The sequence below is a fragment of the Puma concolor genome, chromosome C1, assembly GCF_028749965.1.
Source record: "Puma concolor isolate L17-30 chromosome C1, mPumCon1.1.hap2, whole genome shotgun sequence".
Lineage (NCBI taxonomy): Eukaryota > Metazoa > Chordata > Mammalia > Carnivora > Felidae > Puma > Puma concolor.
The window spans coordinates 105823820-105849656 of record NC_141674.1 but is presented as its reverse complement, the minus strand read 5'-3'; the positions used below and the strand labels follow the sequence as shown (position 1 = coordinate 105849656).

Here is a 25837-nt window from a genome sequence, read left to right as displayed (position 1 = left end):
CACTGTACAAACTGTATGTTAGCCAACTTGACAATAAATTATATTAAAAAAAAAACAAACTGTATGGGTTTTTTTGGTCTTTATATGAGAAATATAAATTTAAGTTTTTATAAAGAAATTAAGTAATTGGGATTTTCTTCAAAATTATCAAGATTGGGTAAGGCACAGCAGAAACCAGAGTGGCCATGTGTTTCTACTGTTGAAGATGAATGATGTGTATGTACACAAAGGTGCTCTACTTGTGTGTATTTTCATTAACATTTCCATTAAGGAAAGAAAAAGCCCTATATACTCATCAACCATTTAGGAAGGGTTGTGCATAGATTTTAGCATCAAGGTGATTCATTATAGTATTCTTTAAAACAGTGAAAAATTACAAAAATATCAGATGTCTAGTAATAAAGGCTTAGATAAGTTCATATACAATATGCTTCAATTATTGAAAGAAAAATTATTACAAATATTTAATCTACCAAAACATTCACAGACACACACACACACACACACACACACACACACACACACACTGGTAAAGTTAGACACAACTAGCGTCTTTCAGGGTAGTAGGGTTGCAGGTTATTTATTTTATTCCCTTATTTTATTTTTCTATAATGACCATGTATTCGTTTTTCGACTTAAAAAAATCACTGTTAATTTAAGGAAAAAAAGCAACAAAAAACCCAGACTGATGATGGTTCAATTAGAAAGATGAAAATAAGCCTTTTATCTTCTTTATGGGGCTTACTTACCAGTATTTTTCATGACTGATGTCAGGCTACTAAGGATGGAACTGATCTTTGCCAGATCCACATTAGCCAGGTTTGGCAAAGCCAGTGCTGGAGAAGGGGACAGCAGAGAAGTATTCACAGGCTTTGGAAGAGGGGGCGTTGCTGTCATGGTCACAGGCACTGGGGTACACGAAGAGGCCTTGGAGATACTTTCTGTTGGCTTTGTGGGTACAGAAGTGGAAGCAGCGGACTTCTCCGCAGGTTTTTCCTTCCTGTCCTCTACTGTTTAAAGAAAAGAGGTGAGACTGCATTACTGCTTTCCAGACTTGACTTCCAGTATGAAATGTGTCCTAATATATCTGGATTTGGGGGTATAAAGCACAATGCTTTAGAGAAAAATCATTCACTCACTTCATCATTTTTACATAAGCCATACTCTTTATGTTGCTTCTCTCCTTCAACACCTGCTTAAAATAAATTTCCCAAATTCATTTTTTATCTTTTTAAAGATTTATTTGCATTTTCTTAGTATACTGTGTATTAAATTTGTACATTTCTGGGATCATGTTATTTGGCACACATGTGTTCTTTTAGTTACAATATTTATAGTCATAAATTACCCTGTCTTTTCTTTTCCATTAACCTGAGAGCTTTCTAAGACATAGAAACTTATGCATTAAATCCAACAAAACTCCAACTGCCTAACAAGAATGATTATAAAGCTTGGGATGTCAGAGAAACAATGCACCAATCCAGGTTAATTCTGTTTGTGTGCATGTGTATATATGTTAGTTAGAATGTATGTAATCTCTACACCCAACATGGGGTTGGAACTCCAGACCCCAAGATCAAGAGTCACATGCTCTTCTGACTGAGCCAGCTAGGTACTGGAAAGACTGGGAGACTTTTTTTTTTTTAAAGTAATCTCCTCACTCGGTGTGGAGCTCCAACTCACCACTCCAAGATCAACAGACACGCCTAGTTACTGAGCCAGCCAGGGCATGGCTTTGGAATCTTGGAAGGTCAAGAGTATAAGTGCCCCTCCTTCTAGAACAGTGCTGTTCAACAGAAATGTAATTCAAGCCACACATGTAAGTTTAGCTTTTCTAATGGCCACATTAGAAAAAAAAGTAGAGGGGTGTTAGGGTGGCTCAGTTGGTTAAGCATCCAACTCTTAGATTTCAGCTCAGGTCATGTTCTCACAGTTTTCAGCTGAGTTCAAGCCCTCCATCGGGATAGGCTCTGAGCCTGCTTGGAATTCATTCTTTCTCTCTCAAAATAAATATAAATAGACTTAAAAAAAAGGGAGAAACAAGTAAAATTAACTTTAATTATATATTTTACCTAAGCATCTCTCAAATATTTTCATTCTGTTATAAATATAAAAATTATTGGGGCGCCTGGGTGGCTCAGTCCATTAAGCGTCCGACTTCGGCTCAGGCCATGATCTCACGGTCCGTGAGTTTGAGCCCCGTGTTGGGCTCTGTGCTGACAGCTCAGAGCTTGGAGCCTGCTTCGGATTCTGTGTCTCCCTCTCTCTCTGACCCTCCCCCGTTCATGCTGTTTCAAAAATAAATAAACATTAAAAAAAAATTAAAGAACATAAATATAAAAATTATTGAGATATTTTCATTTTGGGTACTAAGTTTTCAGAATCCAGTGTGTATCTTTTTTAAAAAAAATATTTATTTTTGAGTGGGGTGGGCAGGGAAGGGCAGAGAGCTACAGTGGAAGAGAATCCAAAGTGGGCTCCACACTGACAGCAGAGAGCCCGATGCAGGGCTTGAATCCATAAACCATGAGATCATGACCTGAGTTGAAACCAAGAGTTGGATGCTTAACTGACTGAGCCACCCAGGTGCCCCCTTCCCCAGTAAGTACCTTTAAATCAGAGTACATCTCAAGTTGGACAAGCCACATTTCAAATGCTCAACAGCCACAAGTAAGTAGCTAGTGGCTACCATATTGAACAGAACAGATCTTGAGCAATGATTCTTAGCCCATGTGGCATACCAAATCCTAAACCGGGATAATAATACACTGCTGTTCTAATCTAATCTTGCTGCTCTTTTTTTTTTTTTTAATGTTTATTAAAAAAATTTTTTTTAATGTTTATTACTGAGAGAGCATGAAAGGAGGAGGGGCAGAGACAGAGAGGGAGACACAGAATCAGAAGCAGGCTCCAGGTTCTGAGCTGTCAGCACAGAGCCCGAAGCAGGGCTCGAGATCATGACCTGAGCTCAAGTCTGATGATTAACCGACTGAGCCACCCAGAGGCCCCTAATGTTTATTTATTTTTGAGAGAGAGAGAGAGAGAGAGAGAGAGAGAGAGAGAGAGCGCGCGCGCGCAAGTGGGGGAGGGGCAGAGAGAGAGAGACACAGAATCCAAAGCAGACTCCAGGCTCTGAGCTGTCAACACAGAGCCTGATGCAGGGCTAGAACTCACGAACCACAAGATCATGACCTGAGCCGAAGTTGGCCGCTCAACCGACTGAGCCACCCAGGCGCCCCTAATCTTGCTGCTCTTAATACCAGCTTGTGATAGATTCGTTGGTGGGAAAAGAAAATACGTAAGGAACAAGGTGCCCTTTAATCACATAAAGGACATACCAATGATTTTTGACCCATCATCTTCCACATCTGAGAGTTCCATGTCTTCCACATCACGATTATCTGTCACAGGCTCAGGTGTGGCAGACTTCTCACTCTCCATGGCTGGTGACTGGGATTCCTCACCTCCCATTCCCTGAAAAGGAGACTCGGAACCAGTTGGAGAAGGAGCATCCATGCTTGGGGAAGGGACTGGTGATTCTTCAGGATCAGGAAGGGTTGACTTCAATTGATCCAGCTTCTTCTTTAAATTGTTCACTCGATTAGCAAAGGTTTTGTATGCCTAAAAGAAAAAAAGAAGAGTTACTCCTCTGAGAAAAGGACTAAGATATTACTATTTTGACTTTGACCAGATTTCCTCGTTATTAACTATAGCACTGGTACAAAACAAACAAAAAAAAACCCAGGGCACCTGGGTTGTTCAGTCAGTTAAGTGTTTGACTTCTCAGGTCATGATCTCACGGTTCGGGAGTTTGAGCCCCACATCGGGCTCTCTGCTGTCAGCACAGAGCCTGCTTGGGATCTTCTGTACCCCCTTCTCTTTACCTTTCCCCTACTCATGCGAATACACTCTCTCAAAAATAAATAAACATTGAAAAACAAAATAAAAAACAAATCTGTCAATCGTGGAGTAGTTTCCAGTCTCTGCTTTTTTCCTTAAATGAATATTATCATCCATATAGTTGCCCAAGCTAGAAACTTTGAGGTTATCTGTACTTAATCTTCCCTTGCTCTTTTCTATCCATTTTACCAAACCAATATTTATTGAGAGTTTAAATGTGCTGGCCAATCTTCTAGGTACTGGAGACACAGTAATGACTAAGAAGATAGACAAAAATCAAATCCATAAAGTACTACAGCCTGGGAGGTCAAACAGTGTGGACTTTTTTAAGAAATAAACTTTTGGGGGGTGCCTGGGTGGCTTACTTGGTAATGTGTCTGACTTTGGTTCAGGTCATGATCTCACAGTTTGTGAGTTCGAGCCCCATGTCACGCTCTATGCTGACAGCTCAGAGCCTGGAGCCTGGAGCCTGTCTCGAATTCTGTGTCTCCCCCTCTCTCTGCCCTTCCCCCCCCCCCCCCCCCATGCTGTCTCTCCTTCAAAAATAAACATTAAAAGACATTGGTGGTATAGTGGTGAGCATAGCTGCCTTACAAAAATAAATAAACATTAAAAAAATTAAAGAAAAAAAGAAACTTTTGATTTTATTATTATTTTTAAGTTTATTTTTATTTATTTTGAGAGAGAGATAGAGAGTAAGCATGAAAGGGGGAGAGAAAGAGAGAGAATACCAAGCAGGCTCCATGCTGTCAGCGCAGAGCCCAATGTGGGGCTCGAAAATCATGAACCATGAGATTATGACCTCAGACAAAGTCAAGAGTCAGATACTTAACCGAATGAGCCACCCAGGTGCCCCTAAACTTTTGATTTTAAAAGTTTTAGGTATAAAAAATTACTATAAAGATTATACAGAGAGTTCCCAATTTTCCCTTTTACTAACCTCTAATATTAGTATGATACATTTGTCACAATTAATGAACTGATTTTGATAATTATTAACTTAATTCCATATACTTCATGTAGATATCCTCAATTTTTAAATAATTTTTTTAATGTTTATTTTTGAGAGAGAGACAGAGCATGAGTGGGGGGACAGGGGAAGAGCAGAGAGAGGGGAGAGACAGACTCTGAAGCAGGCTCTAGGCCGGGAGCTGTCAGCAGGATGAGAGCCCAGGATGGGGCTTGAACTCACGAATCGTGAGATCATGACCCGAGCTGAAGCTGGATGCTTAACCGACTGAGCCACCCAGGCGCCCCTCCTCAGTGTTTATCTAATATCCTTTTCCTGTTCCAAGATCCATGCAGGATACTACAGTACATTTAGTAGTCATGTCTTCTTAGGCTTTTCTGTAAGTTTGTTAGATTTTCCTTGTTTTTGATAACCTTGACGGTTTTGAGGAGTATTGGTCAGGTATTTTGTAGACTGTCCCTCAAATAAGATTTGCCTGATGTTTTCCTTCTGATTAGACTGAGATTATAGGTTTTTGGGAGGAAGACCACAGAGATAAAGCACTATTATCACCGTGTCATATCAAGGGTACATATAACCAATATGATGTGCCATTGTTGATGTTAACCTTTATCACCTGGCTTAAATTCTATTGCTCTAATTATCTTAATACCAATACCCTAAAATTGTCTGTCTTTTTCTTTTGTTAAGACTCTTGGACCATTAGATTGTGAGATCACTTTGGTAGATTGAACAAGAAACATTATTTCTTTGAGAGAGAGAAAGAGAGAACGCAACCATGTGCATGTGCCTGTGTGCAAGCAAGGGAGGGGCAGAGGAAGAGGGAGAGAATCCTAAGCAGGCTCCACACCCAGTGTGGAGCCCAAGATGCAGACGGGCCTCACAAACCATGAGATCATGACCTGAACCGAGATCAAGAGTCAGACGTTTAGCTGAGCCACCCAGGTGCCCCAAGGAGCATTATTTAAAAAAAAATTTTTAACGTTGATTTATTTTTGAGACAGAGACAGAGTGCGAAGGGGGAGGAGCAGAGGGAGAGGGAGACACAGAATCCGAAGCAGGCTCCAGGCTCTGAGCTGTTAACACAGAACCTGATGCAGTGCAGGGCTCGAACTCACAAACTATGAGATCATGACTCGAGCCGCAGTCGGGCACCTGATCAACTGAGCCACCCAGACGCCCCTTTAAAAAAAAAAAAAAGAAATGGAACAGAAAAGAATGTGCTAGAGTTGAGCTTTTGCTTCTGGATATACCTGAGTAGCCTGCAGTGGAGCAGCGCTCCCACCAAGAACAACTAGGACAGCCAGACAGACACATGCATGCGCACACACACATTTCAGTGTGCTGGAGAGTGCTGAGAACACCAAACCTTAAGTGACAAACCCCATCGCATGAATCTGTGAGAAAAGTCAAGCTGGCGTTCTGCAGCTGCCTTTTCTCTCAGGGTTCTGCTGATTTTGGTGAACCAGGCAAGAATTTGAGAACTCAGGTGAAAGGACAAGGCAGAGGGCCACTATTAAATATGAAGAAAAAAAGCAGAACTTTTAACAGTCTTGTTGATTTGTACACCTAAAAATTAGAGACTTGAAAGGCCAAGATTCTGGTGAAAGAGAAGGGACAGAAATGGCTCAACAATATGCTGTTTTTTCCCCATTAAGATATTTGCTAAATTCTGAAGAAGAGGGAATTAAGAAGCCAAACAGAAAACTTTGAAAAGAGTAGTTTAACACAATCTCATGGTGGTGAGGAGACAAGGATTAGAGTTCAAATCCTGCAACAGAGGAGGGGCCCTAGTGATAACGTTAGCCTCTCAGTGGGGAAACTCTATGTCCTAGAAGCTGGGAAGAACCAGAAGATGACAAAGTTGTGCTCAAACTGCAATTCAGCCCAAGTCAGTTCAGTTTCAGACTGGATTAATACAATCAGTTCTCACAATACCCACCTAGTGAAGGACAGGGTTTATCCTCTCCGGAGAAAGAAAAGTCATCTAGAGACTATAAATACTTTCACATACAATGTTAGCACTCAACACAAAATTAGCCAGCATGCCAAGACATAGGACTAAATGACCTAAAAGAAAAAAGACACTAGAAACAGACTCATAACAGGTGAAGCCAATATTGGAATTATCTGACCAAAACCAAATAGTTGTTTCACATGTTTGAGAAAATAGAGATAAATCCCATCTTGAACACTTTAGTCCAAAATCTGTTAGCTGTAGCTAAAGAGAGACTGGGTAGCCTAAAGTAAGATAATGGAGGCAAAATGGGAGAGGAGTACGTGTGCATGGCAGGAAGGCACTGCTTGGGATGCTGAGGCCTAGCCAAGACACAGAGAAAGCTTTGGGCTTTGGGCTCAAAGAGGTAGATGAGGAGGGATAGATGTGCTGGAAGTCTGGCTACACACAGGGATGGATCAAGTGAGTGATTATGTTGAAAATAAGGGGGATAAGGTTTTGTATTGTTAGAAAAAACAATTATAGGGGCACCTCGGTGGCTCAGTCAATTAAGCATCCGACTTCAGCTCAGGTCATGATCTCATGGCTTGTGAGCATGAGCCCCGTGTTTGGGTCTGTGCTGACAGCTCAGAGCCTGGAGCCTGTTTCAGATTTTGTGTCTGCCCCTCTCTCTCCCCCTCCCATGCTCCCACTCTGTCTCTCAAAAATAAATAAACATGAAAAAAAAAAAAAAACAGAAAGAAAGAAAAAGAAAAAGCAATTACAAATGGGGAAAGGGAGAACACTAGAATGAATCCTGTGGTGTTGGATTGGGATTGGAGAGAAAAATGTGAACTCATGGTTTCCAATATATATAGGCAGATACAGAAATTACATACAAACATTGATTTCCCACCTCTGTAGGAAATGGTCTGGAAGTTGTGATATCCCAACATCAATGAGTACACCTAGTACTCAGATCTTGGTTTCTAAATAGTTTTTCATGAAAAGGAATGCAGGCTCCTTGGTAAATGACTGATTCCAGGGCCTGGCAGAAAATGCAAGATAGGGTGGAACTCCTCATTCCAAAAGTAATGAAATGCTCAAAAAAATGATAGGGACATGTAAAAGAACACAGAAAGCAGCCTGAAAGGAGCTCCCACTGGCCAAATCTGGTTCAATTTGAACATCACAATAATTATTGGTAGTAATGAATTAAAACATTGAATAAATAAGAGTCTAAAAGTCCATAATGACTAAATACATGAATAAATTGAAGGTTTAATGATGAATAAGATATTTATTACATAGTTTCAAAATACCTCCCCATAAAACACTAATTATTACTTTCCCAGGGTTGTGGTAATAAAGTACCACAAATTAGATGGCTTAAAACAACAGAAATTTATTGTCTCCTAATTCTGGTGGGTAGAAGTCCAAAATCAAGCTGTCAGCAGGTCTATCCTTCCTTCAAGACTGGCCAGAATCCTTCCTTACCTTTTCCTTGCTTCTGGTGGTAGCCATCCACCCTTAATGCCCCTTGGCTTGCAGCTGCATCACTACAGTTATCTGTTTTGGTTGTCATATGATGTTCTCTGTGTGTTGTCTGTATCCAAATTTCCTTCTTATAAGGACGCACGTTATATTGCATTAAGGCCCACCCTAATGACCTCAACTTAATTTGGTTATATCTGCAAAGACCCTATTTCTTTCTTTCTTTTTTTAAATTTTTTTCAATGTTTATTTATTTTTGAGAGAGAGGAAGACAGAGTGCAAGCAGAGGAGGGGCAGAAAGAGAAGGAGACACAGAATCTGAAGCAGGCTCCAGGCTCTGAGCTGTCAGCACAGAGCCTGACGTGGGGCTCGAACTCACAGAAGGCGAGATCATGACCTGAGCCAAAGTCGGATGCTCAACCGACTGAGCTACTCAGACGCCCCTAAAGACCCTACTTCTAAGTAAGGTCACATTCATGTATACTAGGAATTAGGGCTTCAACATCTTTTTGGAGTACACAATTCGATCCATAGCAATTACCAAGTGAAAACTTTTCAATGGACAAGCCTGGAAGACACTACATTAACAAGATATCAAAAGAAATATAACAGGTAGTGCAAGACATCAAACTTGTGTGATGAGAAGAATACAATCAATTATGTGATATTCCTATTAAAGATGAGTAACATAAATCTGATCACACACAAAAAAATCACATAAATCCCAACAGGGAAAAATGAACTATTGGGACCTCATCAAAATAAAAGCATCTGCACAGTGAAAACAATCAGCGAGACTAAAAGGCAACTGATGGAATGGGAGAAGATATTTGCAAATGACATATCAGATAAAGGGTTAGTATCCAAAATCTATATAGAACTTATCAAACTCAACACCCAAAGAACAAATAATCCAGTGAAGAAAATGGGCAAAAGACACTGAATAGACACTTCTCCAAAGAAGACATCCATTTGGCTAACAGACATATGAAAATATGTTCAACATCACTCATTATCAGGGAAATACACATTAAAATGACAATGAGATACCACCTCACACGTGTCAGAATGACTAACATGAACAACTCAGGCAACAACAAATGTTGGCGAGGATGCAGAGAAAGAGGATCTCTTTTGCACTGCTGGTGGGAATGTAAACTGGTGCAGCCACTCTGGAAAACAGTATGGAGGTTTCTCAAAAAATTAAAAACAGAACTACCCTATGACCCAGCAATTGCACTACTAGGTATTTATCCAAAGGATACAGGTGTCCTATTTTGAAGGGGCACATGCACCCCAATGTTTATAGCAGCACTATCGACAACAGCCCAAGTGTGGAAAGAGCCCAAATGTCTATCAATGGATGAATGGATAAAGAAGATGTGGTATATATATATACACAATGGAGTATTACTCAGCAATCAAAAAGAATGAAATCTTGCCATGTGCAACTACGTGGATGGAACTGTAGGTTCCATGCTAAGTGAAATTAGAGAAAGACAAATATCATATGACTTCACTCATATGTGGAATTTAAGATTCAAAACAGATGAACATAAGGGAAGGGAAGCAAAAATAATATAAAAACAAGGAGGGGGACAAAACATAAGACTCTTAAATACAGAGAACAAACTGAGGGTTGCTGGAGGGGTTGTGGGTAGGGGGATGGGCTAAATGATTAAGGGGCATTGAGGAAGACACTTGTTGGGATAAGGACTGGGTGTTACACATAGGGGATGAATCACTGGATTCTACTCCTGAAATCATTATTGCACTCTATGCTAATTAACTTGGATGTAAATTAAAAATCAGTCAATCAATCTCAACTGGGGTACACTGTACAAAATATTTTGACTTATAATCTTCAAACATATTTAGAACATGAAAACCAAGGAAAAGAGAGAGGAATTGTTTTAGATCAAAGGAAAATAAAAATGCAATAAATGCAATATTATTCTGGACAGGATCTTTTGCCATAAAAACTGGTCATCTGAATAGGGTTTAAGTATTATATAATAATGGTATGTCAATGTATCAATTAATTTCCTGATTAAATGGCTATACTTTACATTTATAACGGAGAATATAATTGTCTGGCAGGAAAACACAAATGAAAATATTTGGGGGTGATGGGACGTCACCAACTTAGTTTCAAATGATTCTCGAAAAAAAATGTCTTCATAATGTACTTAAGATGTTTACAAGTACGAGAATGTTTCAAAATTTTAAACAGAATGAAAAACTGAAAGATAAAGATGAAGAAAAAAGATCAGCAGAATTTTACCAGAAAATCAAATTCTCTCTAAAAAGAAATGGGGGGGGGGTGATGATGGGAGGAAAAAAAAATCAAATGGTGATTCTAGAACTGAACAAGTCAACTAAATAAAACTAATAGGTGGGTTTAACAACAGATAAGATTCAACAGAAGAGAATTAATGAATTAGAAGACTGGTTAATAGAAAATATCTAAAAGGAAGCACTAAAGAGAAAAAGGATGGAAAATACAGAAAGGAACATAAAAAAACACTTGGAACACAGAAAGGAACATAAAAAAGTTCAGTGATGAGATCTAATATACATGTTAATAGAGCTCCAGAAGGAGAGGAGAGATAACAGAATAGAAACAATACTTGAGCAGATAACAGTCTAGAATTTCCCAAAGTCTGTGAAAAACATCAAGCAGTTTGCTATGGGGGTGTGACCCTCCAGAATCATATGTTGAAGTCCTAACCCTATACACCTCCACATGTGACATTATGTTAAAGTCTTTACAGAGGTAATTAAATTAAAATGAGGTCATTAGCATGGGCCCCAATCCTTACAGAAAGAGGAAATCTGGACACAGACACACACTCAGAAAAGACCATGTGAAGAGATATTGGGAGAAAATGGCCATCTGAGCTGTGCTGACTGCTCAGAGCCTGGAGCCTGTGTCGGATTCTGTGCCTCCCTCTCTCTGACCCTCTTCCACTCATGCTGTCTCTCTCTTAAAAAATAAACATTGGGGCGCCTGGGTGGCGCAGTCGGTTAAGCGTCCGACTTCAACCAGGTCACGATCTCGCGGTCCGTGAGTTCGAGCCCCGCGTCGGGCTCTGGGCTGATGGCTCAGAGCCTGGAGCCTGTTTCCAATTCTGTGTCTCCCTCTCTCTCTCTGCCCCTCCCCCGTTCATGCTCTGTCTCTCTCTGTCCCAAAAATAAATAAACGTTGAAAAAAAAATTTTTTTTTTAAAAATAAACATTAAAAAAAAAAAGTATAAACTATATAAAATATATGTAAGTAAAATAGATAACAGCACAAAGGCCTGGGGGGAAGGGAATCCTACTATTTTAAGGGTCTTACATTAAATATGAAACAATAGAATATTAATTTAAGATATAATAATAAGCTAATGTTAAATTAAGATACTTAAGTTTAAGGAAATGTTAGGAACGTATATCGAATCCCTAGAGCAAACACTGAGAGAGTGAGAGGAAGATAGGGAGGAGAGAGGGAAGGAGGGAGAGAAAAATAAAGAAAAGAGAGAAAGTAAAAGAGATAAACTTAACCTTAAAAATCTCTGAGTAGGGGTGCCTGGGTGGCTCAGTTGGTTAAGTGTCCAACTGCGGCTCAGGTCATGATCTCATGGCTCGACCCCGCATCTGGCTCTATGCTGATAGCTCAGAGCCTAGGGCCTGCTTCAGATTCTGTGTCTCCCTCTCTGTCTGCCCCTCCCCTGTTCACATTCTCTCTCTCAAAAATAAATATTAAAAAAAAAACCTTTTTAATTTTTTGAGTAAAAAAAAAAGGTGTAACAAGGAAACAAAGGACAGACAACACAAAAAGTATCAAGATGGTAGACTTAAATTCAAGCATATCAAGGGGCGCCTGGGTGGCGCAGTCGGTTAAGCGTCCGACTTCAGCCAGGTCACGATCTCGCGGTCTGTGAGTTCGAGCCCCGCGTCGGGCTCTGGGCTGATGGCTCAGAGCCTGGAGCCTGTTTCCGATTCTGTGTCTCCCTCTCTCTCTGCCCCTCCCCCCGTTCATGCTCTGTCTCTCTCTGTCCCAAAGAAATAAATAAACGTTGAAAAAAAAATTAAAAAAAAAAAAAATTCAAGCATATCAATAAATGCAATAAACACTCCAATTAAGAGACAAAGATTATTAGATTGGATTGAAAACAACAATAAAACAAAAACAAGACCTAACTGTACACTGTTTTATTTTTTGGGGGGGCGCCTGGGTGGCTCAGTCGGTTCAGTGTCCGACTTCAGCTCAGGCCATGATCTCGCGGTTCATGAGTTTGAGCCCTGCGTTGGGCTCTGTACTGACAGCTCAGAGCCTGAAGCCTGCTTTGGATTCTGTGTCTCCCTCTCTCTCTGCCCCTCTCCTGCTCACATTCTGTCTCTCTCTCTCAAATATAAATAAAGATTAAAAAAAATTTTTTTTAATACAAAGGTATAAACCAATAATTAGATACCTGGGAAAACATTTCTACAAATTTTTAGAAGACAGAAAGAGAATAGAAGAGTAAGAAAGAAGTGACGACTCAGGGGGAGAGAAAAATGAGGTCAGGAGTACACAGAGGGGGAAAGGAGCTGATCTGACTTGCAGAATCCCCGAGCAGCTTTTATGTAGAAAATGATGAGTACAGAAGGGTAGAGTGAGTAGTGGGGTTGAAATCAGGATAATTAATTAAGAGTGTGACCCCCCAGAGCCTCAGTACTACCTCCCTCGCAATCTCCATAGTCAGTAGCCAAGGCACTAGGCCTTGGGCAAAAACTGTGACCTCTCTAAAGAATGACAATTCCTGGCAAAAAAAATTCCAACCTTCTGACACTTAGGGCAACTCTTGCCCCAAGTAACAGTCAACTCTTCACCTTCAGACTTTACTAGTTAAACCCATGAGTAAATAATCCCTATCTATATAGAGAAAGCCTCTCAATTTTTTCATACCTCATTTTTTTTAAGTTCACTTACTTATTTTGAGAAGAGAGAGAGAGCATGAGCTGGGGAGGGGTAGAAAGGAGAAAGAAGATCTCAAGCAGGCTTTGCACTGTCAGCATAAAGCCCAATGAGGGGCTCCATCTCATGAACTGTGAGATCATGACCTGAGCTGAAACCAAGGGTCGGATGCTTAACCAACTGAGCCACCCAGGAGCCCCTTTAATACCTCATTCTTAAATATAAGTGGACAGAGATATTATCTGATTTTTGATAAAAGCTAAGATCATAAAAGAGAAAGGCCAAGATAGCTAGAGAGGAAACACCTTAAGATCTTCCAGAAAGCAGAACAAAAAGATCAAGGTTGAGAAAACATGAGAACATACAAGAGAAAGAAATTATCCCACAAATGAAGAACACCCATCTTTAGACTAAGAGAACCCTTCAAACAACCCATAATGAATGAAAAACAAAACCTCATATATATATAAATCATTGTAAATGTTTCAGGACACTATGGATAGAGTCCCTGAAAGCTTCCAGACAGGAAAAAATAGTCCCCTACAAAGGGTATGAATACCACCCAAACTAATAATGTGAAAACAGAATAAAGGCATTTTGAGATCTAAGGACTCAGAAAAATTTATCTCTCACAAGCCTCCTTTTAGGGAAATGAACTGAGAGTGTGCTCCACCAAAACAGGACAGAAAACCAAAAAGAAAGATATGGAGGGACACTTGGGTGGCTTAGTTGGCCTGACTTCGGCTCAGGTGATGATCTCACAGTTCATGATCTCACAGTTCGTGAGTTCAAGCCCTGCGTCAGGCTCTGTGCTGACAGCTGGGAGCCTGGAGCCTGCTTCAGATTCTGTGTCTCCCTCTGTCTCTGTCCCTCCCCTGCTCGCACTCTCACTCTCTCAAAAATAAACATTAAAAAAAAAAAAAAGACATGGAATCTGTAAAATAAAGTGCTAAATATATAATCTATATATTATAAATCTATAATATAAACTGCTAAAATGTAAGAGTATCAGTTAGAGAGTAGTCCTAGCATGACATCTAGCCACTTAAAACTGGAGCAGGAGAACAGAAGTTCAGGTAGGGAAGTTTCTGGAGGAAAATGTGAATTGAGAATATTTGATGAGATAGAGAATTTAGAGAAAGACAGAAAAAAAGGCTATGAGAAGGCAAACAATGCAAAAAAAAAATCCTAGGAAAAAATTAAAAATCTCTAATATAACCATAGCTACCACAAGACCTTAACGGTGAACAATGTTTACACAGTTGTACTGTTAAGCTTTGTTTGTATTAATTTTCAGCCCTTAGAGCAAGGAAGTAACAATTATGATTACAGAGTGAAATGTAAATATTACCAATGTTGACAGTGTAAAACTAAAGTTTACCGAAGTTGGAAAACTGAAGGCAAGGATGAAAACTAATGGGAAAGGAGAGGGAATAATTACCGCATTTTCAAAGTGGAGACTCTAGAGTTAGTGGTCAAAAACATTAAATATAGTACTACCATTTATGAAGGTAATCAACAGATTTAAAAGAGTTCTATACTAAAATCAACCACTCAGGCAACAACAGAATTTGGCGAGGATGCAGAGAAAGAGGATCTCTTTTGCACTGCTGCTGGGAATGCAAACTGGTGCAGCCACTCTGGAAAACAGTATGGAGGTTTCTCAAAAAATTAAAAACAGAACTACCCTATGACCCAGCAATTGCACTACTAGGTATTTATCCAAGAGATACAGGTGTGCTGTTTTGAAGGGGCACATGCACCCCAATGTTTACAGCAGCGCTATGGACAATAGCCCAAGTGTGGAAAGAGCCCAAATGTCCATCAATGGATGAATGGATAAAGAAGATGTGGTATATATATACAATGGAGTATTAACTCGGCAATCATAAAGAATGAAATCTTTCTAAAAAAAATTCTTTTTAAAATGTGTATTTATTTTTGAGAGAGACAGAGACGGAAGCGAGTGGGTTAGGGGCAGAGAAAAGAGGGAGACACAGAATCTGAAGCAGGCTCCAGGCTCTGTGCTGACAGCTCAGAGCCTGACGAGGGGCTCGAACTCACGAGCTGTGAGATCATGACCTGAGCCGAAGTCGGACACTCAACCGACTGAGCCATCCAGGCGCCCCATACTCGGCAATCACAAAGAATGAAATCTTGCCATTGCCAACTACAAGGATGGAACTAGAGGATATGATGCTAAGCGAAATCAGTCAGAGAAAGACAAATATCATATGACTTCACTCGTATGTGGAATTTAAGATTCAAAACAGATGAACATAAGGGAAGGGAAGCAAAAATTATATCAACAAGGGAGGGGGACAAAACATAAGAGACTCATAAATATGGAGAACAAACAGGGTTGCTGGAGGGGTTGTGGATGGGTGGATGGGCTAAATGGGTAAGGGGCATTAAGGAAGATATTTGTTGGGATGAGCACTGGGTGTTACACATAGGGGATGAATCACTGGAATCTACTCCTGAAATCATTATTGTACTCTATGCTAACTGGGATGTAAATTAAAAAATGAAAATAAATAAAAAATAAAAAATTAAATATAAGGGTTCTATAATGTTGGGAGAAGGAGGAAGGGGCATATAAGTGAAAGCCTCATTTGTCATACCAAGAAGTTAACAGATATTTCTTAAATAGGATAACTCAAGAAAGAACAATATAGGCATATTATTCAGAAATATGAAGGTAAATGTCAAAGAATATTAGCTAATGAGATAAAAGGGATTGCTTCTAGTAAGTGGGACTGGTGGGATCTACTCTACTGTATGCTTTTATAACCATATATATCAATTAAAACGATTTAAAAAAAATAAGTCTAAAACAGATAGGTTCTTTCAGAGGTCACTAGTAACAGAATGTCTCCATCCAGTTTTGTGGTGAAACAAGAAAGTGTATATACTTCTGCCCAATTCTATATCCTGAAACAGTAGCTTGGCACATGCCCTTTGAAATGCTAAAACATAAGGCTTCATAGCAAAGCTCAACGGTCAGGGTATCTGTGAACTTTAGTGTCAGAAAGAACCAGGTCTTAATTTAGACACTTCCACTTGCTGGCTCTATCACTTTGTACAAGGGTCACTCTTCTTCTTTAAAAGTAACTTCTTCATTCATGAACTGGAGGAAATAATGTTTACCCCTGGAGTTAGAGAACCCTTATAGTTAACAGTCGCTGATTTATAGTAAGCAATTGATACATGTTAGCTTTAATTATTACTTACATTGGCCACCACTTTTACTTCTTTGTACTGTGCTTCATAGAAAATTCCAGCATTTTCCAGTGCTTCTGTTAGTGAGGGCCCATTTTTCACCTGCTTATCTAGACCATTCACAAATTCCTCGAGCTTGGAACTTGCCTCTTCAAATTCTTTGGAGAACTTCTTTCCCCCTGTCTTATCTAAAATAACAGAGGAAGTATTCATTACAGGATAAAACAGAAAACGTAAAAAAATTTAATCTTTTGAAGAAAACCCCTCTTTACATAACTTGTGAACCTCTTCTTGCTGTGTTAGTATGCAATATTCTTAGTCTCAGTTTCACCTTAAAGGAGCTTCTCCAAATCACCAAACCCACAAAACATATTATTAAAACAATTCATGTGAACCTGCTAGAGTGCAGCCAAGAGTGTATCATGAAGGCTCCTGTAATTAAGGTGAAAAAAAGAAAGTTCAGCTAAAAGGAAGTGTGTTGACTGTTTTTCTTCAAAAATTGGATGCTGAGCTGCTAATTAGGAGTATCAGGATGAGGCTCGATTCTGTTCTTCACTTAGATTCACTATGGAATGTGAGAAAATGGAGGTTCAGAAAAGTAAAGATGAAGACTGAAGATATATCACAGTAAAAATTCTTCCTTCCTACCTGAAGATCCCTGATAATTTGTTATCAGCAGAGTACAAATCACGAATTGTTTTTTCAATAATAGTGATAGTACAAAATGTTACTTACTCTCCTAACTATCCCCATCTTTCCCAGTGACTACCAGAACATGGCTTCAGATGTGGGTACAAATTTTGACTTTACTTTTTATCAGCTGTATAACTTGTGCAAGTTATAATCAGTGTTCAGTTATAACCTGAAGCCTCAGATTTCTCGTGTACAAAATGGAAGTTTTTAGTATGCTTCTGGGTTGTTGTGAGTATTAAATTAGGTAACGACTGTTAGATTTAAAGTATGGTGCAAAGGGGTGCCTGTGTGGCTCAGTCAGTTAAGCGTCCACCTTCAGCTCACATCACAATCTCATGGTTAGTTAGTGAGTTCAAGCCCCCTGTCAGGCTCTGTGCTGACAGCTCAGAGCCTGGAGCCTGCTTCGGATTCTGTGTCTCCCTCTCCCTCCGCCCCTCCCCCACTTGTGCTCTGTCTCTCAAAACTAAATAAATGTTAAAAAAAAAAAAAAAGTTTTTAAAGTATGGTTCAAGAACAAAACAGGTGCCAAAATGAATAGCTGGCAGCCACTTACTCATGATTTCAAAAATATTTATCAAATGCCTATTATGTAGCAGGCATTACTCTAGGTACTAGGATACTGCATGAACAAATAAGGATAATTTCTACCTTCACGAGATTTACATTCTAACTTTTTTTTTTAAGTTTGTTTATTTTGAGAGAGAGAGAAAGTGTGAGTTGGGAAGGGGCAGAGAGAGAGGGAGAAAGAGAAAATCCCAAGCAGGCTCCGTGCTGTCAGCTCAGAGCCTGATGTGGGGGTTTGAACTCACGAACCATGAGATCATGACCTGAACCAAATTCAGACACTTAACTGACTGAGACACCCACGCAATCCTCTAGTACATTATTAATTTATTATTTATAATTTACAACCCAAGGAAAAGAGACCAACTAACTAGATGTTATGGGGCACTACACTGACCTTACTAAAGAACATACCCAGGGGTACCTGGGTGGCTCAGTCAACTGAGCATCTGACTCTTGAGTTTGGCTCAGGTCATGATCCCAAGGTTGTAGTATCAAATCCCGTGTCGGGCTCTGTGCTGAATGTGAAGCCTGCTCAAAATTCTCTCCCTCCCTGGGGTGCCTGGGTGGCTCAGTCGGTTAAGTGTTCGACTTCAGCTCAGGTCATGATCTAACAGTCCGTGAGTTCAAGCCCCTCGTCAGACTCTGTGAGGTCCGTTCAGAGCCTGGAGCCTGCTTCGGATTCTGTGTCTTCCTCTCTCTCTGCCCTTCCCCCACTCATGCTATGTCTCTATCGAAAAATGAATAAACGTTAAAAAAGAAAAATTAAGAAGATTCTCTCCCTCCTTCCCTCTGTCCCTCTCCCCAGCTCATGCTCGCTCTCTGCAATAGATAAACTTTAAAAAATAAAAAATAAAGAACATACCCAAGCCACATTATCACACATGTGAAATATATTTGTCTATATATAACCTAACACAGCAAGAAAGCACTAGAAGTAAGGAAAGGGAAAGAATTGTTTTATGATTTTTTTTAGATTTCTTTTTTCCCCTGCTTTATTGAGATACAATTAAAATATAACACTGGGTAAGTGTAAGGTATGCAATGTGAAAGACAGGACTTTACTTATGAAATTCATATGCATGAAATCACTACCTGGAAAACCAGAAGTGCCACAACTGGTCTCCAAAATCTAAGGTTCTCTTTAGGGGAGAAGCCAGTCTAATCATTGAAAAATTACAGACCTGGGAACAAAATCTGAGGTATTCTATTTAAAAAGATGTAAGTATTACCTTTTAAACACTTGAGAGTTTCTGTGCTGCACACATCCACCCTCATAGTCGACAGCTGTTTTTCCTTCAACTCTATCTGATCCTCTGAGCGCTTGTACAGTAACAGCTCTTCAATGAGGGCCTGGGACTAAACACAGACCAGAGTCATATTCATTTATGAAATCATTCATTTACTCTATCTATTCCCATTAACATAAAACATGTCTAAAACCTAACAAAACCAAGAGGAAAGAGGCTCTTTGCACTTCCTCATAATCAGAGATATTAATACCAATTTTCATACCAAAACTGTATTTTTAGTTATATACTTTAAAAGATCCTATCCTTGATTATTCAAAGCTAATTGATGCATACGAAGTTAAGGCTAAGACAAAGGTCCATTTATATCTTCCTTAAATTTTAATGAGATACACATAGTGTTATATTAACTCTAAGCAAGTTCTAATTTAGTAGCACTTCACCAAAGGATGAACCCCTTGTCAGGGGCCTCGGCTGGTAATAGAACCTGGCTGGTCATAGATATTCTGGAAGAAGGTTAATTTTTCCATTAAGGCAACATATAAAACTCTATGTAATATAATCCCAATCTAGATTGCTTCAGAACAGTTCAAACTTGTTTAAAATATAACTGGTGTACAATTGAATAAAAATAAATTTTACTGGACTATATAGGGAACTATAACAAAACGGGTGAATAAAGCTTTGGCATGTTAAATGCATTCTTTAACTTACTCGAAATTCGGCAACTATCTTAGACTTGAGAGCAGCTTTTGGATTCGTGGATGCTGTTGAATTAAATAAAAGGTCATTAAGAATACAGACACAAAAAGTTGACAAATAGTGAGGAAGTTTTTCAGGTCTATAATTAAGGGTGTATTTATGAACATATATCAAATATGCACATTTAAGTAATAATATAATTCCTAGAATAAGTATTTCTGTAATATTTCATATTCCTTGAATATTCATATTCCTCAGATAAGAAATTTCAACACTTCCACGCATGGCCAATATAAAAGTGTACTCTTTATTTATTTAATTTAAAAATGTTTATTTTTGAGAGAATGAACACAAGCAGGGGAGGGGGGGATGAGGGGCGGGGTGGGGCAGAGGATCCAAAGCAGGCTCTGTGTTGACAGCAGTGAGCTCGATGCAGGGCTTGAACTCATGAACCGCGAGATCATGACCTGAGCTGAAGTCGGACACTCAACCCACTCAGCCACCCAGGCGCCCCTAAAAATATACTATTTAGATACATCTAACCTACTTACCTCCAACAGACCCTTTAAATCACAAAGTCCTAGAATTATGGATTTGGAGATTCTGAGATACATGAAGTACCTTGTTTCCTAGTCTGAGTATAAGAGGATCTCAGTACCTCAAATTAAGAGTGTTCAGGAGCGGGACATCCAATTAATCCTGAGCACTGGCTGAAGAAAATTGCTTACAAACATCAACTCTATTCCTACGATTTAAGCTTTGGATTTTTCTGCTGACTCAATTCACAGCAAAAACAGGCAGGGAGAGTTCTAAGCACACTACCACTGTGGTTCAACTTGGGCTGAAATGATGACTCTTGCTCTTCCTAAGCATGCAACTTATGAGCAAAAGGATGTCAGGACTCCCTTAATCATGATGAATATCATATACTTGCTGGAGTGAAACCATCCCAAGTGTCTTGTTTTACCTCCCAATTCTCACTGTCTTCTACCTCGTTCCCTCCACACCAAGTCCTTCTCAATATTCCTCAGTTTGGCCCACAGCAGCCTATCACATGCAGTATTCCACTCCCTTGATCTCATGCTGGGTAAACATGAGAAACATAGCAGGAGCTCCTGTTAGAGAGTGGGCTTCTGGCCAGGATTTGAGGCCCATGTCTAATCTGGTAGAGTGTCCCCAAATCTGAAGGATTTCATGGCTCCCACATAAGTGCTTCTTAATGCCTAGTCTCCTCTTCAGCTCTGTTGTTTAATGCCAGCTGCCTCTACCTTCATAGATCTTTCAGTCTGAGAGTTAGCCTGGGCACTATCAAGCATTTTTCTTCTTTCACTCCCCCAACTACTCTTGAATCTTCACTCATTTAAACCTTTTTTCTGCATTTCCTTTGTTTAAAAGTAGGGGTTTTTTTTGTTTTTGTTTTTTTAAAGAAGTAACTCCATGATGGCTTGTTTAGTATAAGTCACTGGGTCACTCTCCCAGGCCTGGAAAACACAGGCTTCCCCATGGTTTATGCCAGGTACGATGTCAAATGGTCTACATTTTCTTCTGCTCCAAAAAGAGGAGGTAATTTTATATTAGTTGAGATTTTGTTCCTTACTTTGTGATTTCTTCCACTGCTTATTCGGTTGTTTGTTCAGATTTTCTTTCAGCTGCTTCTGAGTTTTGAAAGTGGTACCTGGAAAACATTTCAGTTTTTGCAATCTGGCATTATGGGAAGCTGTTTTGTCTGTCCACTTCAGTGTCAAAGTTGTAGCATTGAAAAAAGGCAATCCGAGACTGTGTGTTGTTTCTTTCTTTCTTTTCCTTTCATTTTTATAAAAAAAATAAAAACACCCACCAGACCTAAGAAGCTGTCAAATAAACATGATTTCTATCATCAATAAAATCACTGATTTTTGAGAATAGGGCAGGAAGCTTAAAAATACTAGTTACCACATTCAAATGAAGAATTTAACAGCTTCTTAGAAGATACTATTTTTAAAGCAAATTTCTAATCAAATAATGTCAAGGTGTCAGATATCACCAACTTCCATTTAATGACTCAAGTAAATACACCTAATACATCGGAAGTAAATAACTTCTTAAAAATACACAATTTATTGCAAATCTAAACCAAAACAGAGACTAAAGAATGCTTAATATATATGCTTAATATCAAATAGCTTACTGGAAACTGAAACCCCATCAAAAAAAATCCTCCAACAGTAAATGGACAGGGCAGTAATTGTTAAAACACGAATAGTTAAAAATGCTCAATGTAAAGTAAGTGTAGGAAAATAATCAGCCATCATCACTTAATATGCATGACTTTCTCTAGTCAATACAAAATCCAACCCTTCCCAAACCAATTCTAAATTTTAATTCAAACAGATTTTTGTTAAGTATTTAATTTTAAATAAATGGGGCCCAATTCAAAACTTTATTTTTCATTGTTATGCAACAGGCCTACATCTATAAAATGTACATAATTTTAAAGACTCAATGATTTTTTTTTTTTTTTTTTTTTTTTTTTTTAGGAGAGAAAATACACTTACTCAAAGCTTCTCTCAGTGCCATTATCATTTCTTCTGGGTACACATTTCTATCTTCCCAGATTTTGAAGATTCGTTCTATAGACTTAGAGACAGATGGATCCCTAAGAAGAAAAAGTGACACAGACATATAAAAATGTGAATTTATATCTCAAACTAGAAATCTGAAACAAAATTATTTTCCAAATGTCTTCTGATGTTTAAGATATTTTTTTTTTCAGGGTGCCTGGGTGGCTCAGTCAGTTGAGTGTCTGACTCTTGACTTCAGCTCGGGTTGTGATCCCAGGATTGTGGGATCAAGCCCTACGTTCAGCTCCACACTGAGCATGGAGCCTATTTAAGATATTTTCTCTCTCTCTCCTCTCTCCCTCCCTCCCTCCCTCGCTCCCCACCCCCCCTCGCTTGCATGCTCTCTAAATAAATAAATAAATAATAAATAAATAAATAAATAAATAAATAATTTTTTTTCCCTACAGTGTCTAGTAAGCTAAAATCTTCACTCTTTTGCCAAACCATAAGAGACTCTTAAAAACTGAAAACAAACTGAGGGTTGATGGGGGGTGGGAGGGAGGGGAGGGTGGGTGATGGGTACTGAGGAGGGCACCTGTTGCAATGAGCACTGGGTGTTGTATGGACACCAATTTGACAATAAATTTCATATTTAAAAAAAATCTTTACTCTTAAAAATTTTTCATTTTTATTTAAATTTTTAAAAATTGAAGCACGGGGCGCCTGGGTGGCGCAGTCGGTTAAGCATCCGACTTCAGCCAGGTCACGATCTCGCGGTCCGTGAGTTCGAGCCCCGCGTCAGGCTCTGGGCTGATGGCTCAGAGCCTGGAGCCTGTTTCCGATTCTGTGTCTCCCTCTCTCTCTGCCCCTCCCCCGTTCATGCTCTGTCTCTCTCTGTCCCAAAAATAAATAAACGTTGAAAAAAAAAATTTTTTTTTAAAAATTGAAGCACAGTTGACACATTAAGATCATAAACATTCTTATTTAACACTTTATCAATGACGTTTATGAGGTTATGGACAGTGCGCTAAGCCTTCTGACGGATACGAAGTTATGAGGGCTGGTCCACATGCTCACTGATGCAACTGGCATTCCAAAAGAGCAGGTGAATTTAATAAAATGAAATCTAATATAGAAGCATCTGGCCCCCAAACCAACTATACTAGTACAGAATGAGAGTACAGTGTTTGGCAATGCTATAAAGTGTGCTTTTTCTTAAAGGTACAGTTGGAAATAATCATGAATCAATCATGTACTGTAACAAGTTTTTCAGAAGGCTATCCCCTAATACTGTAAGAAAACATATCTAGAATGAGGGAGGGGAGGGTTATCACTTCTCTGTTTGCTTTACAGATGGGAGTTCTGCATCAGCTGGTCATCATACTTTAAGGAGGAATATTGTTAAAGTAGAAGTATTTGATTACTAGGAAGCAAAAATTAAAATCATGTCTTACCTGAAACTGTAGAAGAAAAACAATGCAAAAGAAACAAAACAAAACAAAACAAGAATACAAAATGGGAACTTAATCTCTTCCCAGGTGAATCCACCAACCCATATGGAGACTGAAGATAAAAAACTGAGTGATACTGGTTTTATGGCTCCTTTCAAGCAGGAGACTCTATAAATCTGTAACATCATGTATCACAAAAGACTTTTTAACCAAATAACAGCATGTATAGGAAAGAGAAAATTGTATTAAACTTCTACAGATATTTTCTACGGATTTATGAACCAAGGCACTCTATTCTCATTTCTTGTTTTTTATGCTGGTAATCTTCCTCTCATATACATTTATATATATATATATATTTTTTTTTACATATAATAGTATATATAGTATTCATACAGTAATATTATAGTAGTATATAGTATATATGTTATATATTATAATCACTATAATATAAATACTATATATAATATATACACATTATACTACACATATTATGTGTATACATAACACGAAATAATTATGGGAAAATATAAAGAAAAACTTGACTGATTTTCACCAAATGGAGATTTACAGTCTACCAATTTCAGTATTCTACCTTTAAGTCTTTTTTCCCACTATGGATGCTACTATTGTATATGAAACCAATTTTATATTATGTATGTGTGTGTCCATAACTGTATTCTATTCTTTTCATTTAATGAAACAAGCATTTCCCAATGTTCCAATCAATTCCTTATTAAAAATTACTTTTAAGTTTTTTATGTTTATTTATTTTTGAGAGAGAAAAAGAGAGAGAGACAGAGTGTGAGCAGAGGAGGGGCAGAGATAGAGGGAGACACAGAATGTGTAGCAGGTTCCAGGCTCTGAGCTGTCAGCATAGAGCCCAACGCAAGGATTGAACCGAACCCATGGACTGTGAGATCATAACCTGAGATGAAGTTGGACACTCAACCGATTGAGCCACCCTTGCATCCCTAAAAATTACTTTTATAATGACAATACTCTATCATCCAAAATTTATCACCTGCCTACTGTTATGTACACTTAGGGTTATTTCTAGATTTGTTACTATAATTAATACTGCAATAAGTATTTTTTGATCAAAGTCTTTCTCCTTAATAATGCCAAAATGTTTTTTTCTAAGAGGGTTATACTCCAACCACCAGTGTAAATATACTGTTCACCAAACTTCTGCAGCAATGGTTGGTCTCACTTCAATTTGTATTCATAATCTCAATTTAACCATTTTACCCTCTTAAAAAATTTTTACTCTCAAAAATGTCATTATACTTAGAAGTAGAATCACCCCAGACTTAAAAAATTTTCAAGATTTTGCCACATTTTCATCTATCTTTTCTTTGTTACAGTATTTTTTCCTTTTCGTTTTTTTACACTGAAGATTTATTTTTTAGTTTATTTATTTTTGAGAGAGAGCAAGCGAATACAAGCGGGGGAGGGGCAGAGAGAGGAAAGAGTGAGACACAATCCAAAGCAAGCTCCAGGCTCTGAGCTGACAGCACAGAGCCCAACGTGGGGCTTGAATCCACGAACTGTGAAATCATGACCTGAGCTGAAGTCGGATGCTTAACCGACTGAGCCACTCACGTGCCCCAAACTGAAGGCTTATTTATTTTTTATTTTAGAGAAAGAGAAAGAGCATGCATAAGCGGGAGAGAGGGGAAGAGGGAGAGAGAGAATCTTAAGCAGGCTCCACGCTCAGCATGGAGCCAGATGCAGGGCTCGATGTAACTAACCGTGAGATCGTGACCTGAGCTGAAATCAAGAGTCAGAGGCTTAATTGACCCACCCAAGCACCCCAGATTTTATTTTTAAGTAATCTCTACACCCAATGTTGGGCTTGAACTTGTAACCCCAAGATCAAGAGTCACATGCTCCACCAACTAAGCCAGGCAGGTGCCACTTTGTTGCACTACAGTAAAACTTTGGTTTGTGAGCACAGTTCGTTCTAGAAACATGCTTGTAAACCAAAGCACTCGTATATCAAAGTGAATTTCAAGAACCATCGGGTCAGTTGTGATCATGTGACATTTGGCATATTGCGAGACATCACTCATTTATCAAGTTAAAATTTGTTAGAAATGTTTGCTCACTTTGAGGAACAGTCACAATACAAGTTACATTCAAGGTTTTACTGTATTTTATTTTATTTAAA

The 25837-nt window shown here is 38.8% G+C and overlaps 1 protein-coding gene across 11 annotated transcripts in view; it reads right to left on the bottom strand.

Moving 5' to 3' along the window:
• RPRD2 (regulation of nuclear pre-mRNA domain containing 2) overlaps positions 1 to 25837 on the bottom strand; it is a 107623-nt gene that overhangs the window by 15177 nt on the left and 66609 nt on the right. For 6 of the 11 annotated variants that reach the window (XM_086718107.1, XM_086718105.1, XM_086718103.1 and 3 more), the window contains exons 3-9: positions 22208 to 22308; positions 21271 to 21348; positions 19686 to 19738; positions 18954 to 19080; positions 16477 to 16652; positions 3339 to 3621; positions 750 to 1010 (exon numbers count right to left, since the gene is read on the bottom strand). In XM_086718107.1, the coding sequence (XP_086574233.1) occupies positions 750 to 1010; positions 3339 to 3621; positions 16477 to 16652; positions 18954 to 19080; positions 19686 to 19738; positions 21271 to 21348; positions 22208 to 22308 (1079 nt within the window). The remainder of the gene's footprint in view (positions 1 to 749; positions 1011 to 3338; positions 3622 to 16476; positions 16653 to 18953; positions 19081 to 19685; positions 19739 to 21270; positions 21349 to 22207; positions 22309 to 25837) is intronic. The other 5 variants (XM_086718106.1, XM_025932046.2, XM_025932055.2 and 2 more) reach the window with 2 other exon arrangements.